This window comes from Canis lupus, chromosome 25 (assembly GCF_048164855.1).
Source record: "Canis lupus baileyi chromosome 25, mCanLup2.hap1, whole genome shotgun sequence".
Taxonomy (NCBI): Eukaryota; Metazoa; Chordata; class Mammalia; order Carnivora; family Canidae; genus Canis; species Canis lupus.
This window is the reverse complement of record NC_132862.1, coordinates 23694372-23713723: the sequence shown is the minus strand read 5'-3', so window position 1 is coordinate 23713723 and position 19352 is coordinate 23694372. Positions and strand designations below refer to the sequence as shown.

Below are 19352 nucleotides of genomic sequence, written 5' to 3'. Positions count from 1 at the left end.
ACATACATTTTTCTTTTTTCTTTTGTACATTATCTGAACAGTACTTTATACAGAACATTATCCTGGTCAAACATTGAAAATACATTACAAATAACTATTAGGTTATAAGCAAAGCCTATATAAAGAATATTTCGAGAAACACCTATAATATAGCAATTAAAATTATTTGGGGGTAAATAAGGAATCCCAGGGATTGACAGTGAATCTGAACAAGTAAAAGCCTCTCTCTGAGATGCATTTTATGAATCCCTTCACTGTTTAAGGCTGGATTTTATATATTGGAGCCTTGCTATAATGTTATACTTGGTTCCCAGCTATACGTCCAACTTCTACAGAAGAAACAATTTAAAAAGACACCTTTGTCTTCTTTTGATGGACATCAAGAAGAAACTGACTCACCTTGAATGTTGCTTTATGATAACTAGTGTCTCTGCAATGTTTAAATATATTTACATTAGGATAAATCAAATCATTAAGTCCAAAATACTATGTATCCAGAGGTTTTTTTTTTTTTTAACAATTCCAGGAAAATATTATAAGTATAAACATTAAATGAAATACTAAAAGATATTAAAGTGTATTTCCAAATCCAATGGATCTTTAAGTGTTAAAAAATTATACACAAACATAGTATTTATGTCATACGAAATACAGCTATCTTTAAGTGGGCAACTCAAATTATTTTTTAATAAGAATACTATACTGTTGGGATCCCTGGATGGCTCAGCAGTTTGAGTGCCTGCCTTCGGCCCAGGGTGTGATCCTGGAGTCCCAGGATTGGGTCCCACATCGGGCTCCCAATAGGGAGCTTGCTTCTCTCTCTGCCTGTGTCTCTGCCTCTCTGTGTATCTCATGAATAAATAAATAAAATAATTTTTTTAAAAAGAATACTATACTGTTAAAATAAATAATTATATATTTTAAAAATCAATGTTGGGAGGTAGCCACTCTATAGTTATACAAAACAATTCATTCAACTGAAGAGGATTTTAAGGAGTCAAAGAGAGTTTGCCTGAGATGAGTATGCCTTCTGTGAAAAAATAAAAAGAGGAAAAAGAAAGAAGAAAAAGAAAGAGAAAGAAAGAAAGAAAGAAAGAAAGAAAGAAAGAAAGAAAGAAAGAAAGAAAGAAAGAAAAAGAAAGAAAGAAGAAAGAAAGAAAGAAAGAAAGAAAGAAAGAAAGAAAGAAAGAAAGAAAAGAAAGAAAGAGACAATTGACTATTCAGTAACCACAGGTGGTCAAGCCTTTCATTTCACAACACATTTGACACTAGAGCAACAATCTAGCCAGCAGAAGTAGTATGAAACCAGACAGAAAATCAGTACCAAAATGGTGACTATAGAGTCCCTTGGCTGCCTCTGATGCTGCTATTTGATTTCTCTTCAGATTCACTCTATTCCCTTCTGGTGCTCATATATAATCACATTGATTGACATGAGGATATGTTCTCAATAGTTCTTTGCATCATGAAATAAATTCATCTGTATCAGAACTATTATTAAAAATGAGCCAGAAATTATAGTGATTCTTGCTTGTCTCTGAAACTCTAAAGTGACAGTCTCCAAACCAATGTTTAAAAAGGGGGGAAGGGGACAGGAAGGGTAGATCTGATCTTCAGTAAAAATAAAGCCCCAAACTGCCTTCCCCCTCCTGTCAGCATCAGACTTTCCAACCTTGCCACTTTTTTGAAGATTACATGGAAATCAAAATTTGCCATTAATTGCTTGGCAAGGTTATGAGAACTTCAGAGAAGAAAACCATAGAATCAGTCTTTTTTCATATTTAAGTTTTACTTATGTCTCAAACTTGTATTGATTGGAAATCTGACAACTTAAAAAATATTTAAATATATATTATATATATTTATTATTTATATATATTTATTATTGTTTACATATATGTAAAATCAGCTTATGACACTTGATCTACAATGCCTCTGAATAATGAACAAACCATTCCAAGAATTCATAGACTTGTAGTATTCATGGCAGTATAGCTGATGGGAGTAAGGTACTTGCTTTTAGTAAGGCACTTAATTTATTTCTCCAAAATATTAAGGCAATAAACACAAGTTCAGAAGGGAAGAATTACATCTTAATATGACCCTATTCCAAACAACTGCATCCCCTGCATATGAACAAACAACCCCCATTCCTCAAAATCCTTATATGGTAACAGTTGTGAAATGTACAGAACTTTTATCTCAGAAAATATTTTCCAACTTAAATGTTATACCAAGACATCTCTCTCTGTAACTTCAAGACAGCCTTACAGGGATTACTCATCAGTTTTACTTTGTCTCTAAACTATATTGGCAATATAAAATGTGGACCTCTCATCCTTTTTTTAATTTAAGAATAGAGTATGAATGTCACACATAAATAGGCAATGAAATCTAGAAACCTGTTTTGTCCCCCTTAAATTGAACTCTATGATATGGAAACCATGAAACATTGCTCTGTTTTCAAAAATACTGAACAGAGAAAAAATAGGAAATCTACCTTCCTACTGAAATAAAAGTTTCTGTTTAAGTGAACATTACAATTGCCTACTACTCAGAAAAAGTATAATGTATTTGTCTTGAATAGCAATTCTTGAATAACAATTCAATCATTTTGATAAATGAATAAAATATATCAGTCAGCTTAACAAATGAATATATCATGGCTATTATGACATATTTTCTGATTTCTGAATATACATTAGTAGATTCTACCTTAGTTCTCAAATTTCTAGAAGTCAGCATGTTTATCATGAATAGTACCTTAACAACTTTGCCAAAAACATATTTACTATTTAATTATCCAAATGATCTGCCATTTAATCAATGATCATATATTGAGTGTCTATTATAAGCTCAGTATCAGAAACACAAATATATATTATATAACTATTTTATTCTTATGTTATTTTTATATATTTATTATTACATATTATATATTTTATTATGTAATAAATATAAAATTTGTTATAATGCAATTATAATAAAAATACTCTATAATTATACATATATATACATGACTCTGCCTTCAAGGAGAAATACAGTGCATAGAAAAGTAGACATACAAACATATAAATCAAAAAAAAAAAACATACAAATCATAATGCAGGCAGTGAGAAAAGATATAAACAAATATAATGGATAAAAAAAAAATGCAGCAACCGTTCTGCTTTGGCAAGTCAGTAAAACCATCCAAAAAGAAGTGATTTTTGAACTCAGTCTTTTTTTTTTTTAAGATTTTATTTATTTATTCATGAGAGACACAGAGAAAGAGAGAGAGAGAGGCAAAACACAGGCAGAGGGAGAAGCAGGCTCCATGCAGGGAACCTGACATGGGACTTGATCCTGGGTCCAGGATCACACCCTGAGCTGAAGGTGGCATTAAACCACTGAACCACCCGGGCTGCCCTGAACTCAGTCTTTTGGAAGAAATGCAATTCACCAGGAAGGTAAAATATGAAAAGAGTGTTTCCAGGTAGAAAGAATAAAGCTGTGTCATCCAAGGTCACCTGGTATGTTTCTGAACATATTAAAAAAACTTGGCATAACAAGGACAATGGGTCCATGGGAGAAATGACAGAAGAGAAGACAAAGCCATAGTTTAGTCCTACTCTATACAGAGTTTTATGCTAAGACAAAGAGTTTTAGACAAACTCTTATATGAAACAAAGACACACATAAGTTTCCAAAGTGGGGCAAACAATCCAACTCAATTGTCAGGGAAACAAATCTAGTGGATATTGAAGAAAAAGGGGAGAGAAGAGAAGCTAAAAATTTGAGATCATATTAAAGACTTTTCTAACTGCCTACTCAAAAGATGAAAAGTTAATGGAATCAAGAAACATTTCAGGCAGAAAACAAACTTAGAAACCAGTTGGACATATATAAGAGAGAGTGTCAGCATGTCACTAAAACTAACTAAAACCATTTGTATCCTGAGATCTGTCTAAGAATCTGATGAAAGCTATAATCTTACGTGTACGCATAATACAGAATTCTCCATTCATTTTCAGGAGATCCCACAGACCCTAAGAACTGCTTGTCTAGATGAAGTTGTTTGAGGGAAGGAGTTGTGTTTTATTCAATCTATTTCCACAGTGCCCAACAATAACAACAAAAAACTCGGTACAAAGTAAGCAATTCATAGTTTGTATCTAGTTAAACTAAAGTCTTCCTTACAAACTAGTTTCATTTTCACTAACATCCTACATCAAAGGATCCCCTCATGCCTACTACAGAATGTAATTTAATATACTTTTGCTATACCCATTCTCGAGTATCCTTAAAATAATATCTCCTTTATCTCTGTGATATTCTCCTAGTTATAACTATTTATTCCTACTCCTTCAAATTTGTGTGTTTAGACTTAGAGTGGTGTCACAGGAAAACCAAACCAAGAAGCACTCCCTAAGAGAAGTTTATCATCAAAATATTGAGAGAGAGGAGGCATTAGCAGTGATGAAATGGAGGGTATGATCTCCTTATCCTGTTGAATTGTGTACTACCATTTTCCCCATTTCTTTTCCTCACCTTTATGAAATGAGCCCAAAAAGCTGAATCATTGCACATAAATAATATGGACTCACAGTAGAGAAAAAAAAGTATGAATTATGGATAGTATGATTAAGCTTGCCAACAAAGAGATAATCAAAGCATATAATATGCATGTGCTCTTACGAAGAGCTTATTATGTTTATAAGCATGGACTCCAAAGCCAGAATGTCGGGGTAAACACCCCTGGTTCTCCTCTGTATCAGCTGTGATTTGAAGCAAATTATTCACCTCTTTGTGCCTCAGTTTCCTCATTTATAAAATGAGAATAATAATAATATCTCACTATATTATTGTGAAGGTTACATGAGTTAATACACGCAATGTGATTAAAATAGCACATCTATATAAGTGTTACATAGTGTTAGTCGAAATACTATCCCTGAGGGGAAAATGTTGGCACATAGTAATACACCTATTGAAATTCTGACCTATGAGGCTTAAAATGTTGAAAGGGTATTTAAGCCTAATGTGAGTGACAAAAAATAGCATCCATCTCACTTTTATTAGGCTATCTCTGATTTTTCTTCTTGATTCAATTATATATATATATATATATATATATATATATATATATATATAATGCAATAACATATATATTGCATTATATATATATATATAATGCAATAACATAAATAAGTGGGCATATTTCAATAGCAAGCACATTTATGATATGTAATACTTTTCTAGGGAAAGCAAAATAAAAAAAGCATTTCACGTAATCAGCGTTGTCTTCAAAATATGAGAATGTATGAGGAAACATAGTTCTGTTGGTATAATCTGGTTCAAATTAATGGCCCCACCATCCATGAAGTGGAAGAGGAGGTCACAAACCATGACTTGTACCCAAGCAACCATGTTGAAAAGGCAAGTGTGGCTTTACTGGGGTAAGTGCTGTGCTACCTTGCCAACATGCTGGTTCTGTGTATTTAAGTTCCTAAAAGCCTTATTGATACGTGTGTGTGTGTGTGTATGTGTGCTTTTAAGCTTCAGCCAAAGATGCTATGCTGCTTCTTCCCTCTCATCTGTGAAACCAGTTGCCTAATCTTCTGCAGTGATCCAGACCCCAGGATGAAGGGGCAGATAAATTATCCTGAGTTCCAAATTCTGGAATAGGATGCACTAGGTAATTACTGAACTATCAAAACAACAGCATGAATGAGACTGAGTTAGAAAGTACAGCAGTCACATTAAAAACTATAGCTTCTATGAAATATATTCTATAATATTCCTGCACTATAAGGAGTACTAGAATCCAATCTGGAAAAGCAAAAAATTGAAAAACATTGATTTATTGTGGTGGAGATGTTCAAAGTATGTTGTAACTCTATCTGGGAAAACCTTTTATTATAAATACTATGACATCTAACTGTCATGCTGACTAACTTTAAGTGTGCTACTTAAACATTATTCTTATATGTATATATTTCTTCTTCTAATAAAATTGTGTCTCAAAAGCAAAATTCTTGAAAACCAAAAGGAAAAAAAAAAAAGAAAGGAAGAAAGAAAAAATAGCACATCATGTCCTTCTTACTGGAATCTACTTATAAAGAACTCTAAGATGTTAGGAGTGAATCTTGTGTCTGGCTGTTAAGTAGATGATAATTATACAGCAAAGGACTGAAGCCAAACTATGAGAGGAGTAGACTGGTCAAAAAGTGAGTGTAGGCACAAGAGACCATGAGAAACCTACCATTGTATTGTGCTGAGAAGTGGGAGTCCTATGGCCACAAGTCTCTTGCGTCAGCAGAGAAACTGGCTGAAATTCCTCAGAGTGAGGCTTGTTGGGAAAACTCACATGCAAGGGAAGGTGAAAGGCTGGGAGCCCGTCACTCTCCTCTTCTTCCACTTTCTGTCTGCTTGTCACCATGGCTACCTCTCCATCTGCTTCCCCATACGGAGAGGCTGGTCGCTTGGAAGACATCCTGGAAGGAACAAAAGAGGAGAAAATAATGAAACCTCCACATAAATCCTTAATGCCGTCATTGTGTGGTTAGGGGCCATTGTAACAGAAATGCCTTTTTGTGCTGGCAGAGAGCAGGAAACCATCCAAATACCACTGCAAAGCGCACACAATCAGAAACAATGGCCAAGCAGGTAGCAACAGAACAGTGCTTGTTTGTTGTGAGAATAATACACTAATATAGCACTCTCTTGTATTCTGGCTTCTTAAACAAGAGAATTCACCTAAGAACACTGCATAATGAAAGACCATTCCATTTTAAAGGGAAGAAAAATACCCATCTAGTTTCACACTTTGATAGACCTTATTGAAGACAGAACATCTATGAATAGCAAATACTATTGGCAGTTAAAAGAAGGAAAGAACTAAAATTTCTTGCATTAAAAAATAAACAAAATAAATGAATGACTGCCATTATAGCAAATTTGCATTTTATTAAAAGTATGATTATTATGAAATGTAGAAATATTGGTTATAAGTAAACCTAGACTCCATGACAAAAAGTTTGATATGTGTTTAAAGCTTATTAAGAACTGAATAAATGTTACAATTGCTGTGAATCTTAAAACATTTGAGAATTGTTCTTTTCTCACCTCTCCATGTATTTCTAATATCAAATAGGCAAAGTGGTTAAAAAAAGTGAAAATGTAAAAATATTTCAGTTTTCATTTCCATAATTCTACAAAAGATTTAGATGTGAATTCTCAGACCTATCTGCCCCTTAGAATAGAGGGAAAAATTGAAGAAAGATAATTTTGTTTTGATGAGCTAATGCCTATAAGGAAATAGTTGTAGACAATTAAAAAATAAACACTTCTTTTTTGGTATTTGAGTCTAAGAATACTGTCAGAGGTTAAAAATATCTGGCAAATATTCTTGGTTAAATACAGTGTTCCCTTTCCTTTCATTACAAGTTTTATACATAAACAGTATAGAGTTAAATTTTTTAATTAAAAAAAAAACTCTCTTGTATTTGCAACTTGATCTGACCTTGAGAAAGTTGTTATTTTTGCTCCACAAACAAAGAGTGTTTACAGAATCATCCATTCTTATTCTAGACCAGTGGGAGAGAAGGCAGGAAAGCATTAACTGCCACACCACATCTTTCATATATATATTACTGATTTTTTCATTTGAAATTTACTACTGAAGAGATGTCTCTAATCATTGCTCAATAATACTTTCTTACTGTGAAAAGTTTCAAAAGAACAGTGTATTTGAGTACTGAAGATATTCAATTAAGAAATAATAGCACAGTAGAAAAAACGAAGGGCCTTGGAATCAGACAAACATGGATTAAAGTACTGATTCTGCTACATGCTAGCTGTGAGACTTAGCTTTAATCTATCCCAATTTATTCATCTTTCAAGGAAGATATAATATCTACTTGTAATGCTCTTTGAGAATAAACTGTGTACCATATGAAAAATAACCTGTAGAGCATTTAGTACAGAGTAGACACTCAGTAAGCAATAGATGCTATTTACTTTAAAACTTTAAAGCTGCAATGTTACCTACCCTCTCCCCCCAAAAAAACCCAAAATCCAAAAATCAAAAAACTATAAGATGAGGAAAGCAGATTACTTTTTAAGATTTAAACCATAAAATCAACATGAAATACAAAATCTCCTGATAAGAGAAATGCTCCTTAGCCAGTTATAATTAACAATAAACTGATCCAATGTATTAGCAAATGTGAAGAGGAAACACTAATAGCAGGAAGACATGATCAGCTGAAGAACAGAAAAAGAGGAGGGAATGTTGGTGGCTACCAAGGAAGTGCTGTCTAAAGGAGAAGTAGACCAGGCCATCACATTTCAGGGATCTTCAGTTTTTCTGATCTCATTACTAAGGTTTACTCCAAATATACTCTTAAGTATGGAGAAAGGAAGTAAGGGAATGAAGCTAGGATAGTTCTAGTGTCATTGGCAATATCACACCTATCACCAAATTGAAAAATTAAAGTCAAAAAAAAAAAAAAAGAAAAAGAAAAATTAAACTCTATATAATAACTCTAAGCACTAGTCATATTAGCTTTTACTGCTCTGCTTCCATGCTCTCTAAGCAAACTTCTGATTGCCATGTAGAAAATGGGCTGACAGAACAGATTTGAAATATTTAAAGACTTTGTGAAGTGATTTGTGAGAATAAATCAATAAAAGGACCTTTAATTATTTCTTGTTTTACATGTAGTTTGACTATAAGGAGATGATGCATTTATTATACAAACCATAGTATTTATGATCTGTGTAGGCATTATCACAGTTGATAAAATTAATAAATTGGCATTCCGGTATCTACCTCGGTCTTATGTACAATAAGTCTCTTACCGTCCAAAAACTCCAGGCTATTGGCAAAAGCTAGTCTCTGGGTTATTAAAGCAGAAAGCTAGATCAGCTGGCCTTTTCGAAGGTAATGCAGTTCTTTTTCTTTTTCAAGATTTTATTTATTAATGAGAGACACAGAGAGAGAGGCAGAGGGAGAAGCAGGCTCCATGCAGGGAGCCCGACATGGGACTTGATCCCAGGACTCCAGGATCACACCCTGAGCCAAAGGCAGACACTTAACCACTGAGCCACCCAGGTGTCCCTAAGTTAATGCAGTTCTATGACCTTCTGGAAGTAGGACCTTTTTGCTGATTTCTACTTTATTAATAACATTATTAATAATGATTATGAAAACTGAAAGTCCAAACAAGATATAGGTAGATATGGTAAGTAGTTAAGATGCAGCTACCCTTCTCAAAACATCTAGTCATTTCAGTATCTAAATTATCTTTCTATACTTCTGGATAAACAGTCTATATATATCATACTATAGAGCAAAAAACCTAAGTTCTAAAACACTAAACATGACATGAAGGGGTGGTACTGCCAGAAGGCACCTGGTCCTAAACAATTCTATATTTCATGCTTATTTCAATTCCATTTTCAGACACTTACAGAATGTCCTTAATGTGGTGGAGTTGAGAATATTTTTATAAAATTCAGGTAAAAGAGGTCTTAAAGATTAAAAAAATGTATTGTAATAAAAATGCTCACAGTTCAAAAATAGGCTACCAATGTCAGAAAAGAAAAGGCAAATACTTACATTTTGTAGGGAGCTATCAATCTGCTTGATATTTAGTCTGACTCATAGTACTTCTAAAAATATTGATAACAAATCACCAATAATGTTAATTTTTGAGTTTTTGTTCATCTACCAAACAGTTTCATTTTGGACAGAAGAAAGTTCATTAATTTAAAAAAAAAAAAAAGTACTTTCAAAGTTACCTTACTGTTTATTCTGGTCTCTATTTTATTCGTTTCTGATTTTTCTTTGTTATTTCCTTCCTCTACTAAACTTCAGCTAAATTTCTCCTTTTTCTAGTTTCTTGTGGTATAATGTTTATTCAAAGTTTTTTCTTAAAAAAAAAAAAAAAGATTTTATTTATTTGACAGAGAGAGAGTGAGAGACCGCACAAGCAGGGAGAGCTGCAGAGGGAAAGAGAAAATTAGGCTCTCTGCTAAGCAAGGAGCCCTATGCAGGGCTCCATCCCAGGACCCTGGGATTATGGCCTGAGCCAAAGACAAGACGCTCAACCAACTGAGCCACCCAGGCGCCCCTGAAACTTTTTTCTTAAGACAGACATTTATAGAATGAATTCCACTCTAACATCTGCTTTTGCTACATCCCATAGGCTTTGGAATATTTTGTTTTCCTTTTCATTTGTTTTGGGACATATTTTGAATTGCATGAAAAAAATTCTTACTATTGAAAAATTTTCTACCATTGGAATGGGAACATCCTACTTTCTGTCAATGTTTGCTTCATGTATGTTGAAATTCTGTTCTATCCATGCATATTAACAGTTGTTTTAACTTCTTGAAAAAGAATAATATTGGAAGATATATAATTAAAAGAAAAAGAAGTCACTGCAACTTTCCATATATTGTTTATCTGGGATACACAGGGTTCCAATTCCTGCACTTGCTTACACGACATGCTGTGCTTCAGTGCAAGGATGCCTTGGAATAGTCTGAGGATCCAGGTTGGAGCATGCTCTTATGTATTCATACAGAGACGAAATTTGTCACTCCTGTGGTAGGTGCTAGACTTGCCAATGAAGAAAACTCAGACTTCAATGAATATGACTTGAGACAGACAAATATAATCCAGTGTGAAACTAACCTGTGGAGTTATGATGATATAATAGAATCCTTAACTCAGTTTTGTGTGTGGACAAGAAAATGTTCTTGAAAGAACTGATGTCTAATTCCAGGGCAAAAACATCTAATTTGAACTTTCAAATCATCAACAATCCTTTACTCATCACTTGCTATGTGCAAGACACTTACCTAGTGGGGATAAAAAATATGCAATTCAAATCCTCTGCTTTAAAGAGCAATGTAGTGGTTGAGAAGACTCTGATAAATAATAATGAAAGAAAGTTCAGGTTAAGGGCCAAATGGTGCTACAGCTGAACACCTTCATGAGGACTGGGAGATCCTGGAATACTTCTGGGAATGATTAACCAACTGAATTTGGGCAGGGTAGGGGAGAAAAAAGTCAAATGGAAAACCTGGGATAAATGAAGAGAGAATTCCGTGCAGGAAGTAATGATACAAGTAAAGATGCAGAGATAGTCTTAGAAAGTACAATGTAAATTTAAGTTTCAAGCTTACTTAGGAAAAAGGGACATTGAGGAATATAAACTGAATGCTATCTTTAGTCTATAACATTCCTGGACTTGCTGAGTTACAGTCATGGAATAGATAAGAAACAGCCTCACTTATAAGGGGCGACTTGCTTTTACATGGAGTCACTTTACCTTTACTTGTCCATATAGCAATATGCACAATCATGCCACTCTAGTCCACATGTGAAAGTAATTTTAAAGCTCCTGAAATTCTCGACTATTGGCTATGGGCTCTCTGTGTGCACTGTCATCACTATGTAAGTAGGATGTCCCCAATTGTACTCAGACATGTACAGCAAACTTAGGGGTAGGGTAAATGGTACGAGACTGCAATATAAACTAAACCATTGGTTCTCAACCTTGGCTGCAAACTAGAATTATATGGAGAGGTTTAAAAAATACTGCTGCCTGAGTCCCACTGCCAGACATTCTAATATTATTGGTTCTGGAGTGGAGACGGAGTATCAGATTTTTTTAAAGCTCCCAGGTGATTCTAATGCATAGTCAAGGTTGCAAGCCATTTGCACTCATCAGAATAATGCTCCTTACTCAAGTTGTCTAAACTGTGATCCCTGAAGCTTGTGAATATGTTACTTTACAAGGCAAAAAGGGACTTTGCAAATGTAATTAAGTTAAGGATCTTGATATGAGGAGATTATTTTGGATATTCTAGGTGAGCACAAAGTCATCATAAAGGTTCCTATAAAGAGGGGAGGCAGGAGGATTAGAGTCAGAGAGAGAGACTGAACCATACTATGTAACTTGCTTTGAAAATCGATGAAATGGTTCCATGAGCCAAGGAATAAAGGTGGTCTCTAGAAGCCAAACAAAAAATGATGAAACAGATTCTCCCCTAAAACCTCTAGAAGGAATGAGCCCTGCCAACACCTTGATTACAAGACTTCTGACCTCCAGTACTATAAGTGAATACAATTGTATTGTTTAAACCACTAAACTTTTGCTAATTGTTAGAACAGCAATAGGAAACTAATGCACAGGGCACACTTATTTCTTTCACAGTTGGCATTATCTCAATCTGAACCCTTCCTAACCCAGATACACCCCTTGCCTCATCTATCACTTCATTTAGTGTCAACATCATTTCCCAGTGAAGCCTTCCTTGGTTGCTCCTCCTAAACCAGCACCTCCTTGCTCTTTTTAGCACCTTGTTCCTATGACATATTTCTTTATTATCTGTCTCTCCCACTATAAGATCCAAGAGGGCAGACTTTATTTTTGTTCACAGCTACATTCCCAGGACTTATAATCCTTTCTGAAGATAGTTGTTTTTCAACAAATACCCATTATGTGAAAGCTACCATCTAAAACCAACAACTCTCTTAGTATTCTAATCATGAGTAGTTGTAAGATCTAGTCTTACATGGCAAGCATGCTTAGAAAATGTCTTAATATTGTCAGAAAAAAAAAAAAAAGGAAATCCAGCTCTGTGCTAATAGCATCCTTTTAAATAATTTCTATGTAAAAGAATTGGTATACCCGGTTAAATTAGGTTTTTAAAATATTCATAAAAATCTTATTTTTCAAATGTGTATGTAAAAAACTATAAACATGAGGGAACTTTATGAAAGAGTGCTACATAGTTAATTGCTATCTGACTTATTACTGAGGAATCACCTATTTACTGCTTTAGAATATGTTCTTTGATGCAATTCTATAAAATGAAAGCATATGCAAAGTGAAAAGAACTTATATATGGAACAAACATAAAATGGAAGACTTAGAACAGGAATTGCTTTCCTTATGAAATAGTTTCCTCTTTAAAGTTTCTTTCTTTCTCTAAGTATTTTAACCTTTGACTGATTAATTCAGAGATAAAGTCCTAGGAAGCAGTGCCTTCTACTGGTTATTCTTCTGGAATTGTGATATTATTTCTTTTAAGGTTTGCAGTTATGTATGAAACACACACACACACACACAATCTATAAAGAACAAATTCCAATTTTTCCACAGTCTTCCCATAGCATCACTGATGAAGTGACTTAACTCCACCTCAAACTACATCATCAACTTTTATTATTAGTCCACTAAAAACTAAACATCAGTATAACCCGTGGCATTCATTCAATAGTTTTTTTTTCTCTTTTCTTCTTAATACACAGTGTCTAAAACTGTAACACAGACACTTGAAAAGCAAGAATATAATTTTATAAATTTCTTGAATTCCCCAGGATATACAACATGTCTTACACTTAATAAGATTTCAGTAAGTACAGGACTATCTGTGACCATTTGACCTGATTTTTCCAAGATTAATGCTGAAGATATGACTGTATGATAAAGGCCTTTCCAAATTGTGTTGTGTTTTTCTCCCTCTATGATGAATGAGATACAATTAATTACATGGCAGCACAATTCCTAGCACATACTTGGTACACAGTGTATTCTTCTATGAATAAATAAATGAATTGCATGAGTGTCTATTTTGTGCCAGGCAATTTATCTTTATGTTATGAAGGAAACAGGTAACTTAGATATGAAGACCCTTCTGTTTCACCGTTAAGGAAGTACAGTCTAGATGGAAATAGAAGTCATATACCCACTCAACCATTCATTCATTAATGGGAAAACATTTATTGAAAGACTACCATGTGCCTGCAGATAACAATGTAATTAAGAAATCAATAAATAATATTTTAAGGTAAATGACTTTTTATAAATGTGAGTACTATGGGAGACAGATAATAGAAAGATGATGTCTCACTAAAATAATAAGAGAATGCTTCCTACAAATTACAAGAATTCAACAGGGTAATGAAGGATGGATCCGATGTCAAGAGACACAGAGAAGAAGTGAGGATTCCCGACAGGAAAAATGACATTACCAAATTAAAGAAATTTATAGAATTATATGGGATGGTGGGTAGAGTGGTTTAGTTAAAGCGGGTGATTTTAGGAGGAGTAAATGCAGATAAGGATGAAAGGCAGGGGCCAGATGACAGAGATTCCAGTTAAATCCCATCACTTTTAAATAGCTAAAGCACAATTTGAAATTGAAACCAAGGCAGAAGGTTGCTGGTGATGGTTTGCAAGCCACAGAGTAACACCATCAACAAAATTGTACTTTAGAAAGAAAAACCCTCAGAAATTAGCAATGCTAGAATGTGGAGGGTGGGAACCAGAAAAGAACGATTAAGTGTGATACATCAAAGATACAGAGATTACTGGACTGTATAATTTAGAGAACAATACTGCTAATAAGAAAAACATAAAAATTAGAAGGAAAAGCCAATCTGGAGGAAAATATGAAATTCAGTTTTAGAAAGAAATCTTTGTTGATTGTAGGATTAAAAAAAAGAAATAGGTTATCAGAGAATGCAGAACTCTCATAGAAGTAACTAAGGCAGTATTCTCTTTTAAACACAAATAGAGAGTTAACCAATAATTGTAATTATTTCTCATTGACAATATATTTATTCTCCTTGTTTTATAAAATAGGAAACTGAGTCAAAAGGTGGTTAAATATCGTTTGTTACACTATTTGGTATTTGCACTATAATAGGCAGCAGCTCAAGCCCAGAATTGTCTCTCCAAGGGAAAAACTGGAAAAAAATAGAGCAAGGGGGAGGAAATCTTACAGTCCATCCTACTTTGGGGGAGCAGTGTATAAAAAGGATTAGCAAAAAGACAGAGAAGTCAAAGTGATAAGCGAAGCAGCATAATTATTCTTTAAACAATTCTATAAAAGTAAACATTCTCAATATGAACTTTTAAAATTCTGGACCATGACATTTATTTAATTTATAACTTCCATTAATTGCTCTCCTAAATATTTGTTTTTAGTATTTACTCTCTCATGTTAAATTTTAAGCATAGCAGAATGCATTTTTAAAATGACAGAAAGTATTTGAAAGGATGAATCTTAAGGGAACAATAAATATGGGGTATTAAAAAATAAAATAAAAATTATCAGTCCTGGGGCACCTGGGTGGCTCAGTGATTGAGCATCTGCCTTCAGCTCAGTTCATGATCCCAGGGTCCTGGGATCAAGTCCTATATCAGGCTCCCTGCAGGGAGCCTGCTTCTCCCTCTGGCTATGTCTCTGACTCTCTCTGTGTGTCTCTCATGAATAAATAAATAAATAATATATTTTAAAAAAATGGTCAGTCCTTCATATTCACAGATTATACTACTTTTCTAGAAGTTAGGAACCTCAAGTTTTTCTAGTAACAAGACTATTCATACAAAACTTTTACATTTACTTGTCTGGCCTCTTATGTAATTAAAGTTGTTGTGAGAAAGCTAATCAATATTAGGAATTAAACTCTACTGTTTATCAAAGATATTCCCACAGTAGAATGTAACTCATCTAATAATGGAAATAAACATAGACATTTAGCTTTGAATAGACAGGTTTTGATCCAAATGAGTGAAATGACCAACACTTCTTGAGTGGTTTATAAACACAGAATTACACAAAATTAGCATATCACTTTATGAAAGAAAAATATTTTTGTTACTCTTATCTATGAATTTCAATTATTATTATTCATATTTTATGGTTTATTCTTTCTTCTTCCCTCTTACATCTTTATTTTCCTTCTAAGAATCAACTTTGTGTTTAATTTGTGAACATTATATGTAAATTTAATAACCCAGTCTGTCATATATAATATTGAGAAACCTTTTTTTTTTTTTTTTGAGAAGTCTTTTAAGTTGAAATTTTATTTGTGGTAAACATGCAATATTTCAAACCTGTATAATTTTTTTCTCTTATCTATAAATCCTCTTTGCCATGAGTTTCTTTCTTTCTTTCTTTCTTTCTTTCTTTCTTTCTTTCTTTCTTTCTTTCTTTCTTTCTTTCTTCTTTCCTTTTTTTTTTGCCATGAGTTTCTGATACAGAACATGCCAATCTCTTTACTTCTATACCCTTTGCTTCCCACATACAATGATCTCATTCATTATATTGTTATTTAGAATCATGAACAAGTTCATCAGGTCCTGGCATAAACTATAAATGGAAGTAGAAACACAGATTTCATAGAAATATAAAAACGGACAACATAGAGTAATAAATAAGGCTAGACTCCCTTGTGATTTTAGTATACACTTCACCAGAGTAGAAACTTATTTCTACTAGTATTCATAAACAAAACTTGTCATAAGTTTGAAATCTAAAAACAAAAGTAGTTTTGATCTACAGCTACACAAATAATAAATTATTCTGTTCTGAAATATAATTTGAATTTACATAAAATATTTTCATACATAATATAAAAGTTTAAACCTATATATAAAACTGTGTTAATTTAAAACGTTACCTTCATCAAGATTCAAAATGACCTTCACCAAAGCTGTTCCCTGTGTTTACCTTGTCCTACATTTAGTTTCTGAGATGTTCTCTGCATTGAGATCAAGTGGTTTATTATACTATCTCTTCTTTCTGATAAGAATAGAGCCACTTTTAACTTCTTCAACACATTTTGGCCCTTTCCTTTACTGGCATCTCTGTCTTTACTAAATAGCTTCCCCCCAAACTTGTCCAGCCACCAGAGTAAGAGATAGAGGGAGGAATAAGAACAAGCAAAAAATGAGGAAATTCTTTGCAAAAGGGGTGGAAAATAAAACTTAAAAAAATATATATATGTGAAGTTAAAGAGAGATAAGACTTAGAAATAGAATTTAATTCTTTTTAGTACCTGAAAGGAATAAGCATCTATGAGTTAGATGCAGGATATTTCAAAAGTGTGAATTAATGTGCTTAAAGTAAGCAATAAAATTAACTTTAAAAGCCCATTTGTTTTTGTTTTCTAAACAAGAAAGGCAGATAATGAAGGGTAAACATTTAGAAACAATTTATGATAGCAAAATTCCATGCTACAATGATTCAGAATTCAAAATTTGATTCTTTTTCTAAGTTCTTCTCTATTTCACTAATAATTGCAAATCCCTGAAAATTCACCCCAAAATTAGACCATGTGTTATTGCATGAAGGCCCTCAGAAAATTTTCTAAATAAAAAGATTGCTTTATTATGAGTAACCTAACAGCTGGGCTCTAGGGCCAACATTTATCTAAACAAATGAATTGGCCAGCTAAAACTTCTCATCTTTATGTTTTATTGTGTTACTTTAACATTAATCTACACTTACTAAGTACCTAAAACAATACTATTCCTGATAAATAAAAAGGTAGAAAGGGTATTAAATTTAATTAAACTCCACTGTAATCATTCTATAATGTTCTTCTACTTAGAAAAGTTAGTGTTCATTCTAAGTCTGACAAGACTGGTTACAAGAACGTTTATGATTCCTAAATACAAAGTCACTTTCATAAAGAGAAGAGGTAGCCAATGTTTTTACAGAGTTCTGTACTTTTTGAAAAAAAAAAAAACTGAAACTTTTCTCATGATTTACAACACAAGAATATAGCAATAAGCACTTTCCACTTAAAAAAAAAACCCTAACTTTATTTGACTTACTTAATAATTATTATAATTTTATTTCCTTGTCTCAAAAACAGAAACACCTAAATCTGGGTTATTAAGCATTTGATCACAGAATCTTTTTAATTGTCAAATACACTAAATTTCAACCAAATTTACCTGAAGAAAACATAAAAAAAGATTGAGATCTTTAAATATTGAAGGGAGATTTCTTCCAAGTTGTTGGTAAAATGACCAATCCCAGGAGTTTGGAAGGAAACAATACAAACTATAAATGGCAATTTGTTGTGAATTATATAATTTGTGTATTGCTATACATTTGTCATTAATCAGAAACAAATAGAAAAAGAATATTCAACCTTCAGCCATCTACAGGTTAAAAGTGTCAAAGTCCTTTTGTCTGGATTATTTATGAATTACTTTGAATAATCTAGCATTAAGATTTGTGGTTCTAAAACTTGTTATTACAGTTAGAAAGAGAATACTTTCTGAGGAAATAAAAAGCTTTTTCCATTCGAGTATGGGTTTTGCCTTTCTGACAGCTCCAAGTCCACAGGATGTGGAGGGATGATTTAAATTTTACATCAAAATTGTGACTGCACTAGACTTTTTTCCCCCTTCTCAAGGGAGGCATTGTTCTTGTCTTTCCATAACCAGGCGTGACAGCGCCAGACTGGAGTCATACGGCTGGTCTCTGAGTCAGCGTGAAAGTGCTCACCTCCTGAGTCTCCCCAGATGCTCGGCTCCTTGTGAATCTGAAAGCTGAGCACTGAGTAGCCACAAACTCCATTCCTGGGACAGATAGAGGATTGGAAGAAAAAAATCTAGGGATTAGCGAAAAACTATCTCTTCCAGTATATGCTATAAAACTTTTTTATTATGAGTTTAATAAGAAGTAACAATTAAGAAAAAAAAACATATTTAATACCAGTATCACTTTTCTTAACCCAAAGTTGGGATACATTGTTGAAAAAGGAGTTGTGTGCTTCTGAGTCAAAGAAATAAAGAAAGTCTAAAAAATCAGATGCCTTTTAGATTTCTCTGAGACACATGGTTGCCACATGTATAAATTTCAGGTTATAGACAGCTGGATAGAATGGTGAGAGAATATTGTATGAAATGCATATCTATTCTCTCAATCTCTAAAAAGGTATCTTTAAAAATTGTCTGTAGAATCCCTGAAAAGGGACCATCTTTTCTGCTACCAGAATAATTGGTAATGAGACAGGGATGAATTCTATTTCATTGTCTGTCCTTGAATGAACCTTTTAGGGAAGTTTGAGAAGTGTCTGTGTCTTGTATATATGTACAACTGTGTGTGTGCGTGCATGCACACGTGTGCATGTGCATGGGAGAGAGAGCCAGAAAAAGAAAGAGGCAGAGAGAGAGAGAGATAAAGAGGAAGAAGAGGGAGTGGGAGGAGAAGATTTTACTGTCTAATGATATTTTAATAGAAATTAACAGTCTCTTCTTCTGGAACCTCTCTATTAAGGATTGGACAGAACCATCTTAATCATAATCATATACTAACAACTCTCACTTACTGTCTAATTCAAAACAATTGGTTGAATATTTTATGTATTTTGAGAAAAGAATTTAAAAAATAGAAGCAAACTCCTCCCAATTTGTTAGCCCATAAAAAGTAAAGGAAAAAAGCCAAAAGAAATGTAATTCCTAAATATTACTACTACAGTGAGTAACAATAATCTTTTAGTTATTGCTTTCCAAAATAATGCCAGTCAACTTTTTTCATATTGT

The 19352-nt window shown here is 33.3% G+C and overlaps 1 protein-coding gene across 31 annotated transcripts in view; it reads right to left on the bottom strand.

Annotated features, from left to right (window-relative positions):
* The window catches only part of SOX5 (SRY-box transcription factor 5), a 996739-nt gene that overhangs the window by 341236 nt on the left and 636151 nt on the right, over nt 1-19352 (bottom strand). For 22 of the 31 annotated variants that reach the window (XM_072798660.1, XM_072798662.1, XM_072798667.1 and 19 more), the window contains one exon: nt 6245-6476. In XM_072798660.1, the coding sequence (XP_072654761.1) occupies nt 6245-6475 (231 nt within the window). In that variant the 5' untranslated portion in view covers nt 6476. Of the gene's footprint in view, nt 1-6244; nt 6477-18312; nt 18362-19352 lie in introns of those variants that run through there. The other 9 variants (XM_072798680.1, XM_072798683.1, XM_072798679.1 and 6 more) reach the window with 2 other exon arrangements.